The sequence below is a fragment of the Solanum stenotomum genome, chromosome 11 (genome assembly GCF_019186545.1).
Source record: "Solanum stenotomum isolate F172 chromosome 11, ASM1918654v1, whole genome shotgun sequence".
Taxonomy (NCBI): domain Eukaryota; kingdom Viridiplantae; phylum Streptophyta; class Magnoliopsida; order Solanales; family Solanaceae; genus Solanum; species Solanum stenotomum.
The window spans coordinates 1,546,844-1,559,051 of NC_064292.1; the positions used below are offsets into that span (position 1 = coordinate 1,546,844).

The following is a 12,208-nucleotide window of genomic DNA, read 5'->3' on the forward strand; positions in this document are numbered from 1 at the left end:
GACGTAGAAAAATAAAAAGATTCTCGAGTGAAGTAACACACATAAAGAACAGTTTAGTAGCCATAAACGAGTGTCAATTTTCTTTTACTACAAATACTTAAAGGTGGGATTTTTCCAAGAAACAGGGAGGAAGAAACGAACCAAGAAATTCATTTTTCTTATTTGGGGTTCAGAATGTGGTTTTTAGGAAGCAAAAGTTGGGTTCTTGGATCAATTTTCTATGTGGGTTTGTTGTTAAAGATGAATTTGTGTATGGGAAATGATGAATTGTTTGTGTCTACAAATGGTACTTCTGGGTGGCCATCATCAGTGACTTCTATGTACATTTTGGGTGATTCTTCTGTTGATTGTGGGGATAATACTCCTTTTTACCCTATTTTGCACCAAAATCTATCTTTGAACCCTTGTAATGGCTCTGATCAAACTCTTCTTCCTCAGCTTCTGGGTACTTACTCTTTCTCTCTGTTGTTGCCTTTCTTTATCTATTTGGTGTATGTATTGTTATTTCTCTGTGATTCTTTTTGGGATTTGTGCAGCTATGGCCTCAAGAAATGATTGAACTTCCAGTGTTTTCTTTTCTGGTTCTTCATTGTGTGTCTGTGTCTGTGTGTGTGGGGTGGCAAGGGGGAGCAAGGGGGTTCATTTGACGAAAAATTACATGTATATTCAAGGTTAAAATCACTTTCTTTTATGTTGAATCCCATTGGCTTCTTCGGGTGTTTATGAAAATTCTGGCTCCATTACAGTCGCGGGGATGGGGGAGGTTAGCTTAACTGTTATTTCTTGAAATGGGTATGTGTAAATTTGGTGTTTTTGTTATGCCTATGGAAGCAGCAGAAATGCTGGAAAATCTTTATTCTGTATGAAGGCATTTTCCTTTGGTTTGTGAATGCTATGTAATTCTCTCTCTGTTATTTGCTATGTCCTTGTTACTTCTGTATTATCGTTTTTATACTGCTTTGATGTGCATTACTCGAGTCGAGGTTCTTTTGGAAGGTCTGCATACATAATGTCCTCCCTAGACGGCTAGAACCCCCACCTATGGGATTACACTGGGTATGTTGTTGTTTTTAGGTGTTTGGACATGATTTGGTTGATATTTGAAAAGGGTATTTGGAAGTTGAACTCGTGTGTTTTGACGTTTCGTGAGTAAAAACTTAAAAAGAACTTGAAAACTCCTAAAAACATGTGTTTCCAACTTCAAATTATGTATTTCAAGTTTGAAGTTGAAATAATGAGTCAATTTGATAAACAAACAGTTATTTGAAACAATCTCCAAATATTTACTTCAAATTTTGGAACCAAAATCTGTTGCCAAATGAGTTTTGCCATAGGTCAATTTGATAAACAAAGGGTTATATGTCTTTTTCTATATGAGGCTTAGGTTGAAATTGGTGACTTCTCTCCTGGTTTGAGAAGAATATCATTTCCAAGATTTGTGCTTCTCTATGACTTGGAACTTTTGTGATGTGTTATAATAAAGTCACATAGAAACCGTGGATGTTTGATTAAAATGAACTTGATATGTTGAGTTATCTTAGTATCATACTTAGTCCGGCTTAAAACCGTGGATGTTTGATGAAAATGAACTTGGTTGCTGTAGCTAAGAAGATGGGCTTGCAATATGTCAAACCATTCTACAGCCAGAATGGATCGATGGAGGATCTGCTAAACGGAGTGAATTTTGGTGCTGCACAAGCGACCATCATGTACCCCAAAAGTGGAAGCTACCAGTCCCTCAACCAACAACTACGCCAAGCATTTGAGACCATACAGTTATTGCAACTTCAGCTAGGCCAAGATACTGCAAAAAGTCTAATTGAATCCTCCCTTTTCTACCTGTCATTTGGGAAAGATGATTTGATCAATTACCTAGTTGATGATGAATCTGCTACAAGTCCCGGATACAATGGCCTACATTTCACCCATATTTTGGTTGACCAGATGATAAATGTCATTCAGAATCTTTATGATGCAAATGTTAGGAAGATTGTATGCATGGGCATACTGCCTTTGGGATGTTCACCGAGTGTAATGAGCATAAGGTACAATTCAAGCATTGGCCATAAATTGGGCTGTGAGAACGATGTCAACTTGCTAGTTTTGGAATACAATACAAGGCTAGAGCAGAGGATTGTTGACCTTAACATCAAAATGCGAGGTGCTCAAGTCATATTCTGTGATACCTATCGAGCAATGATGGAATTCATTTTTCATCCTCAAGCCTATGGTATGATCAATGCTTCATACACTTTACCCAAATTAATAGCCTTTCTCATAATTTGCTTAGCCATTGAAGTAGTACAACATACACTGCTTTCTGCATAATCTTTTGATGGTTGCTACATCTCTATTTGCATCACATTGTTGATAATCTTCATTTACTTGATCATACCAATCTAAAGCCCCTTGCAGTCAGGATTATTTGAAAAGGCCTCAAATTTGACAGCGCGTCGTTTCTATAACGATGGATATGTTATTTGAAGTGTCAAGACTATTCTCTCATTGCATATTGGTTTATATCTTTAACTTTGCCAACAACATACGCATTGTGATCCTACAGGTGGGGTTTGGGGTGCCGACATCTTTAGATAGTTCATTTATTTGCCGCCTTCACTTAAAAGAAGCAAATTTTGTTTTAAGGATTTCACATTATGTTATTCCACATACGATTTGGAATTTCATCACACATCGATATTCCATGTACGATTTGTTTGTTCCACTATGCCTTGTTAACTTCATTAATAATTTCACATCTCTAATCTTTGTGCTTTTGTGTAGTCATTTTTCCTTATGTTTTTGTTTTTTCTCTCGATATCATCCTTGCGTCAAGGTGTCTGATCCTAAACGGTTAAAGAAAGAACACATCTTAGTTCTGATTTTGCTTGTTCAAAATTTAGATTTTTTTATCGCATTTTCAGTTTTCTTGTACTGATTTGTCAAAATAGAAATCTCACCCTTCTGTGAAAATCTTTGCAGGGTTTGAGGATGCAAAGAATGCTTGCTGTGGAACAGGCGACTATGGCGGGACAAAAGGCTGCCTTTCACCTGATATGGCGTGCCCCCGAGCTTCAAGTCATGTATGGTGGGATTTATACAATCCTACTGAAGCTGTGAATATCTTGCTAGCTAATTCAGCATGGTCAGGCGATCCGTTGCCTTCCATTTGTCGTCCGATCACTTTTAAGGCTTTGGAATCCTCTTCATACTAACTAAAATCACAAGTTCAGTGCCTAGTTAGCACTGTTTTTCTCATTCTTGAGAGTAGTTTCCAGTGTGTATTGTGTAGCTTTTGTACTCAGCAATATGTTGAATGATGAGAAACAAACTTAGGTTGGGAAAATGTATATAATAAAATGTTCAGTTTGATCTAACTTTGACTCTCCATGCATTAGAAATAACGTTTACTGATCACTCTTCGGTCATGCCTTTGAAAAATAGTCACTTTTTACCAACAAGAGTTGTGGTGGAGTGGTAAGTACTCCATCCTTAACCAGAGACTTGGGTTCAAGTCCCCTGGGTACAAAATCGTCTTTGTTAGGGAGCGTTTTACCCCCCAATGTGGGACTTCCTGGCGTGAATTTGAATTTAGTCGGGCTCCCATGTGCGTACCGGACACCGGATGGGAATAGGGTGCGCATCGGTCGGTTTGATTCAGTTTTATGTGTTATTGGTTCGGTTTATTGGTTTTTGGTTTGTAAATACGTCAAACCGATAACCAAACCAATAACATATTTCTTATCGGTTTATGGTACTTAACGGTTCGGTTTTCGGTTTAACCAATAAGAAAATACTCATATATATTACATGATAAGAAAATTTTCATATAAACCATATAATTTTTCCAGCATTTGGCATGAAAGTAATAATCATAAAAGTAACAATCATTTTTCTTGCAAGTTTAGACACTAGAGTCTAGACACATTCAAAAGAAAAAGTGTGAAAGTAACAATCGTTTTTCAGCAAGTCTAGGCAATTGGCACATTCAAGTTAGAAGTGTGCTTGCAATTACAGAATGAAACAAGATAAATTGAGATTAAAGTAATAGGGTTTGTAAAATGTTATATAATTAGGGTTTACTGGTCTAGGAATAAAATAGTAAATTTAGTAGAGGCAAAGAGGTAATAGGGTTTTAAGTAATACCAAGATTAAAGTAATAGGGTTTGTAAAATGTTATATAATTAGGGTTTACTGGTCTAGGGATAAAATAGTAAATTTAGTATAGTCTTATTGGGTTATCGGTTTAACCATTAACAAAAATCATAAAATCGGAAACCGAACCGATAACCTAATAAAAAATTTTGCAAAACCGTTTAAACACTGTTAGCTCAATAACCCAATATCAATAAATCAATAGTGTTTTTTCGGTTCGATTTATTGGTTAAATCAGTTTTTGCATACCCCTAGGTGGGAAACCAAAACAAAAAATAGTATGTTTTGGAGTTTCAAATTCAACAAGAGTTCCACAATGACGGTATCTTGGAATTTTACTTGTAAAATTTGAAACTCTATCGACTATGTTTTGGAAAGTGGCTATTTGTGAAATTTACCCATCATGTATATAAAGGGTGTTTAGATAAACTTGTAAGCGGGTTTGATCAAATTATAACTTACAAGTACTTTTTGACTTATCTAAGCGTTTGATAAAATACCAAAACGTGCTTATATGCCAAAAAAAACCTAGAGTTATATATTAGTTAGCACGCTTACACGCCAAAATAAAAATAGAGTTATCTATTAGTTAGCTTATAAGAAGTACCATCCTTTATTTAATCAAAAAATTTACTATTTTATCCCTAATATTTTTATAATCCCCAAAATGTCCTTCCCATAACAAACTCATTAACTCCTACTTATTAACTAACTGAAGGTTCAATATACTCGATCAGATATTATAATAATCAAAATCAGAGCTTACTAATAATTGGTGGATTAAAAAAGATATATCTCCAAAAAGAAAAAGAAAAAGAAAAACAATACTCCCTCCGTCCCTATTTAGTTATTCACTTTAGAAATGGCACACATATTAAGGCAACAATGATTAGCATAGTGAAGTTACAATTTTACCCTTATAGTACAATTTACAATTCCAAAATAAATTAACTCAAGATAACTAATCAATATTGGAAAGTTCATAAGTTTATTTACTTTATTTATGACAACTTTATTTAAATAAGAGTATAATAGGAAAAAATTTGTTGTCCTTTCTTGATTTGTCAAAATGGACAACTAAATAGGGACAACTAAAAGAGAAAATATGGACAACTAAATAGGGACGGAGGGTACTAATTTGGACATATTTGACTATTTTTTCATAATTTCCTATTTTTTCAACCAACACAATTAAATGCTTCCACATTCTTAGTTCAAAAATAACTCCTTTTCATATAAACAAGAAAAAGCATTCATGTGACCATATTTTCTCTACATAAAAGAAGAAAAACAGAATTAGCTCCTTTTTTTTCATTTGATGTTCGATATTCATATTGAAATCTGACTAATTCTATCATGTAGGGCTCATTTGAGGTTAACGATCCATATCAAGGAATTTTCATAACTAGAACTTGAAATTAAAACCTTTGATTAAAAAAAAGAACAGTCAAATTCATTGTACCATATCCGTTCGTGATAAAAAGAATAACTCACTGTTTTCTCAACTTCCCAACATTTTCATCCAACAAAATTAAATGCTTCCACATTCTCTAGTCTTTCTTTTTATATACTTTTTTCTTTAATTAAAGATTTCAAAGGGATTGCTTATAATTCTTTATTATAAAAGCATATTTTATATTATACACACACTTCCAGCTTGCAACAAATTGTGGGATTAAAACCTTGTGGACCATTCACATATTATTTCACATGGTGCCAATAAATTAAAGGAGTGTTTCTTCTTCAACCAAATACCTATATACAATTGACAAATAATGGTTTTTGATAAAGTGATAATTAAGTATTTTTTTATTCTTAATCAAATATTTCAGGTTTAAGTCTCAAAATATGGAGTCATCATTATCAGAGAGCGTTATAAATTTTTCTGTGTAAAATTGAATTTAGTCAAAATTTAATACGAGTATCGAACATCGGGTGAAAAATAATTTGTAAATTAGATACTCCCTCCGTCCCTATTTAGTTGTCCACTTTAGAAATGACACACAGATTAAGGCAACAATGATTAGTATAGTGAAGTTACAATTTTACCCTTATAGTACAATTTACAATTCCAAAATAAATTCACTCAAGATAATTAATCAATGCTGGGAAGTTCATAAGTTTATTTACTTTATTTATGATAACTTTATTTAAATAAGGGTATAATAGGAAAAAAATTGTTGTCCTTTCTTAATTGTTAAAATGGACAACTAAATAGGGACAACTAAAAGANATATTATTTCACATGGTGCCAATAAATTAAAGGAGTGTTTCTTCTTCAACCAAATACCTATATACAATTGACAAATAATGGTTTTTGATAAAGTGATAATTAAGTATTTTTTTATTCTTAATCAAATATTTCAGGTTTAAGTCTCAAAATATGGAGTCATCATTATCAGAGAGCGTTATAAATTTTTCTGTGTAAAATTGAATTTAATCAAAATTTAATACGATATCGAACATCGGGTGAAAAATAATTTGTAAATTAACTATGTTTTTTTCCTCAATAATTTGTATTGTCAATAAATGATCGATGTTGAGTTGCTAATAATAATTAACTACTAGTACTAGAGTTTTTAAATCACGAGCTTTCTTAAAATACACTTAATTATATGGACTATAAATATTGTGGTGCATAGGCAAATTGTACAGCTAATGAACATGCTGGTGAGTTAATTGGTTTTCTTTCATCCAATTGTAGTTTTACACCGACATGAGATTAATTTAAATGAAACGATATGATTAGTGAAGATATTTTATAAATTTATTTAGGATGAGATAAGAGTTATTATTGTATATTATATATCAAATCAAATGAAAATAGAAACCGACATATGTTCACCCTTGTGACACTGTTAGTACCAGAAGAAGTGATAATAAAAGTGAAAGCGACTCGATCGACAAAAAACAGAATAGCCTCTTTAGAACTTAGCGTCCTTTAAATATGAATTCACATAGAATATCACGTTACCATACGAACATGATCTATAGGAGAAATATGAATCCCAGACTGAAAAGCAAGCTCTTCTATTTTGGTTCAATATGGTTTTTCTGGGCTATATAAAGAAGATCATTCTTATGGCATAAATTGAAACGCGTACTTTATACGTATACACATGATATTACTCGTGGAAACAGTAACTATGACGTTTTTTAAAAAAAACGCAACAACTCATTTTTTTGCGTTTGACTAAAATTCACAATTGAACAAAATGATAGTATTGCTCGTGGCAAGTGTAATTGTAGCGTTTTTAAAAATCGCCATAATTCTGGTAGAGGGGTGGGCACAATTTATTGACCAAGAAATCCAACTTTTCTTATGAAACTTTATTTCTCTAACGTGCATGTCATGCCACTTACGTAATTTCCCATATGAATGGCACATTATACTTCTTTTTATGGTTGGGTGAGTTGGGTGGTGGGGTTACGTAATATACAATTTTTCTTTTTTCTATTTATCAAATTCGATGCCTCTAAATAATTAGAGTGGCGGGATCTCATATGATAGTTGAATCAAATATATATGTTTGAAGGTAATCAGGTAAACATATTTCACCGAAAAATATAGTTCAATGTATATAAGTTAGATATCACTTGAATATTTTTTTAAAAATCTTAATTGTTACGTCACTTATTTCATTCATTCCATCACATCTCACGGTGATATAACTACAACATTAGAGGGAATAGAAGTCGCTCTTTATAACATAAAAGAACACTTCATTGATTGATCATTTTAAGTGGACCAAAAAAGCACATAATTTGTGAAACTTTGATTTTTCAGATAGAGACAAATTTTTGTGCTTGTTATATGTTTGACTTGAGAATATACTTTTCCTTTTTCTAAAAGCAATATCCAATAGATTTTAGGACTAAAATCAGAATTCATCAATAATTGAGGGATCAAAAGTGCAATTACCTTAAATAAAGGACCTAAAAAGAAAAAAAAAATACGATAAGAATTTAATACATAGTTTGGTAGTAGGTATTGGAAAATTTAATTTTTTTGGGCTACCTAAAAAGTTAGCTATATCACATTTCCCACTGAATAATAATAATAGTATAGTTATTACTACTCCTATATACTTATTACATCTTTATATTTATGTCATTTCTACACACTAAATTTTTATCACACAAAAATCAATATGGCCTCAACCACCACATCTCTCCTCCTCCTCCTCTCTCTATTTTCGACGATAGTGCCTCCGTTCACGGAGGCACAAACAATGCCACCGATGGCGACTGCAGAGTCGCCATCGATGTCAATGTCGCCAGCTGCATCAGGGCCGGCGACATCGGGTGGAATGGATTGTATGACAGTGTTGTTGAACATGTCAAGTTGTTTGACATATGTTGAACAAGATAGTAAATTGACTAAGCCAGATAAAGAATGTTGTCCTTCATTTGCTGGATTATTGGAAAGTAACCCAATTTGTTTGTGTCAATTACTTGGTAATCCTGATAAAATTGGTATCCAAATTGATGTCAATAAGGCATTAAAACTTCCTAATATTTGCAAATTGGAAACTCCACCAGTTAGTGCTTGTGCAGGTATTGTACCTCTTTTGCTTTTATCTCTCATGCTATTTATTCGATACACGCTTTAGACCTGATTATGTTTGTTCGAACTCAATAGTCTCACTTTAGGGGTAAAGAGTCTATCTATCACACTCAATGTCTACTGGAAGAAAATATTTACAATGCGTATAGACCATGTTTTGAGTTTGTTATTCGAGTTAGCTCATATTTGTGTATAAACATCTTTCATACACTATTACATATTTTTATACGAGGTTTATATTGCTAGATAAAAAAAAAATATGCATCTAATATTTACATTAGTTCGATGAATATACGAACAAAACCCTAATTGTGACATTACTTCGTTCTCACTTTACGCTCGGAGTACGCCCTTCTTATTGAAATTAAAATATTTTTACATCCTAATCTGAAACGTGGGGAAGAGTAAATTTTTTTTTAAATTTTTTTAGGTACTTCCTAGGGATAAATATTCTCACACACTCTTTTAACACTAAATCACAAGTTAGTTTATTAGTAAATATTTTTGCTTTAATTAATTTATAATCATAACAAAATTAGTATGACATGATATAAATATTGGACTCAAATAAATTTTCACCACCTACCCCCTCTACAATTAATGCTAAAAACTTGTCGAATTCTTAACAAAGACATTAAATTTTGGGAGGTGAGACGGACAATAATTAATATCAATATAAGTTATGATGGACTGGTTCGAAATTTCTTTATCAATATTAAGAGATTTCAGGTTTAAATATGTAGAAATGAGAAAAAAATTGGAGCATCATCCTCATAAATTAAATCTGTATTGCACAAACAAAATTTAATCAAACCATAATACAAATATTGAACGCTAAATACAAAACTAATAAATTATTGTTCCTCATTAAAGTCGCAGTCTATCACTAAACATTGGCAGTCTCATTGAATATTCAATTTATACTCTTATCTTATTTCTGATGTTGAAAAATATCATTATTAAATTTAATTAGCTTAGTTAGTATAATAGTATAATACTTTCCTACGTCTCAAAATGTTTATCGTATTTTTTTATTTACACACTCTTTAAAAAAAAACATTAATTAGGAGAAGTATTTTATTATTTTACTTGTATTTATGTCTTAAAATATAATCTTTCTTGTATATATAATTTAATTTTTTTTGTTTTGTTTTACAGCAATGGGTATCCCAATTGCAGCTCCAACAAGTGCTGAAGTTCCTGCTGGTTCACCTGGTAAAATTATTTATTTCTACTTAATTACTTTTATTTTATTTTATTTTTTTATATTCACAAAAAATTATTGCAACAACAAAAGAAAAATAATTTTATACACTTATTATACATTTATTATATAGTAAAAAGTACACCAACGATGGTTATAATTTATAAAAACTTTAATTTTAGCCGTTTGGTTAAAAATATTAAGATCTCAATTAAATTCATGTGTGGGCACTACGGATATTAATATGAACCTTTTTCGTTTTTCTTATACGCGCGATCTCTCGTTTTTCAAAATATTGTTCGATTCTTTAAATAATAATAGTGTCACGTAAAGAAGGACACAAAAAATATTATATATTTGTTACAATTAATTATATTTTTCTAATTAACCTTTATTTCTTTGTTTTAGGTAAAGCAAATGGTGAAGTTTCAGCTCTATCACCTGGTAAATATATTTGTACTTAATTAATTTTATATTTGTATTGATCGTCTATAAAGTATTAATTGCAATAATTAAAAGAAAAAAAAATCTTATGCTGGTGATATATATAACTAAAAAAAATTTAAATCGTGTCTTTACATTTCTGACATTGGTGATATATAGGTAAATCTTTTTTTTAATCTCTTGATATATTTATCACGTATTGTTCAATTATTCAAAGAGTAATAATATAAATAAAATAGAAAAAGGAGATATTTGGAGCAACAATAAAGTTAGTTCTATATGATTTATAGGTTACGTGTTCACGTCATGAAAACAGTTAATAATATTTGTATTAGAATAGGTTATCTACATCAACCCCTTCGAATACAGCCCTTTCACTAGACTGTGCGTGAATATAAGATATTTTGTGCAGAGGACAGTCTTTTATCACATAAAATAGCATACATGAAGTATTATATATTTGTTAATTTATTTTTCTTCCTATTTTATGTTTTTTAGGAGGTTTTGCTTCAAGTCCTACTACATCAGAGGACAAAAATAATGCAGCTTCAATTATGACATTTTTCAAGATGCAAATGGTTCTAAGCTTGGGAATTATATTTTTCACAACTATCTATTGAGTCGATATTCGTCTATGAGAGATACACTCGTATGATACGCCTTTTGAGGCTTCCCTTCTGATTTAACCACAAATTCTTGGTAGAAACACCAATAAATTAAATTATCCTATTAGAATTAAATTAATTTATGTTTTGTAATTCTCATTATCTTTGATTTTCCACTTTCAAATCATTGTTGATTTGAGAAATTCGATAGATATTGAATTTTTCTAGTGACATGGATGATTAATTTGAATATTTTAATTCTGTAATGTAATGTTTTATTATGATTTTTCTCTACATGTAATTGTTACTATTATTTGTTGCGAACTTGAGATTTGCCTCTTGTTTGCTTCGAGTTATGTAGAATTGCAGTAAGCTATTTACTTTTTTTGAGTGTACGGAATTCTTACACCATCAAATTATTTTTATTTACTATAGAAAATAATTTATTTTATTTTTGAAATTTAAAAATTTATATTATAATTCAAATATATAGTCAAAAGAAATCTAGATCGATACACCAAACTATTTGTAGAGCATAACCATGGGTGGACCCAAATTAATCGGGTCCCAATAAGGTTTTATTCATCGAGTGAAAAATTAGAAAGAAAAAGAAGAAGAAAGGGATAAGTATATTAAAATTTATATACATTGCATTATTTCTAAGAATTATAAGTTGTTTGTTATAGAGAAAATACATAAAATCACCCTCGAATTTGAAAAATAAAACTTACTTTAGCACTTAAACTTTATATATAATTCTTTACCCCTAATCTCATTTCATGTGATATTTTAAAATTTTGAATTAAACTACTTAAAAGTTTACCTTCTATCAATAAGATATTTGATAATAAGAATCAATGTATTATATTGCAACAAATAAAACACTAGTTCATCATCTATCAATAAGTTTTTTTTTAAATACCCCATCTGTCCCTAATTTGGAATTGGAGTTTATCCCTAAACAAGGATGGCACCAGTTATTATTCCCTCTTTCACAGTTCCTCAGAACAATCTCAGGAGTAATTTCCAACAGCGGCGCTGATGGAAGAGCATCACTCACTATTATCTCCTTCGAGTGGAGGATCCACCAGATTAATTGTAGGGCGTGATATGACAGGCAAATGCCTGGTTTCAAATTGTATTTCTGGAACTGAAGGATCATCCCACACGGCAACCACAATTTCATCGGTAGTTGTTGTTTTCTGTTTTTGTTGCCGGATAGAAATCAAATTCATC

At 31.4% G+C, this 12,208-nt stretch overlaps 2 protein-coding genes across 2 annotated transcripts; both read left to right on the forward strand.

Annotated features, from left to right (window-relative positions):
* LOC125845512 (GDSL esterase/lipase At1g71250-like) lies at positions 1-3,374 on the forward strand. The gene is made up of 3 exons (XM_049525028.1): positions 1-445; positions 1,604-2,230; positions 2,980-3,374. Exons 1-3 carry the CDS (start codon positions 175-177, stop codon positions 3,210-3,212), a joined length of 1,131 nt encoding a protein of 376 aa, XP_049380985.1. The 5' UTR covers positions 1-174; the 3' UTR covers positions 3,213-3,374.
* Positions 3,375-8,263: 4,889 nt separating this feature from the next.
* LOC125844313 (non-specific lipid transfer protein GPI-anchored 2-like) lies at positions 8,264-11,313 on the forward strand. The gene is made up of 4 exons (XM_049523603.1): positions 8,264-8,709; positions 9,878-9,934; positions 10,332-10,367; positions 10,866-11,313. Exons 1-4 carry the CDS (start codon positions 8,304-8,306, stop codon positions 10,985-10,987), a joined length of 621 nt encoding a protein of 206 aa, XP_049379560.1. The 5' UTR covers positions 8,264-8,303; the 3' UTR covers positions 10,988-11,313.
* The last annotated feature ends 895 nt before the right edge of the window (positions 11,314-12,208 follow it).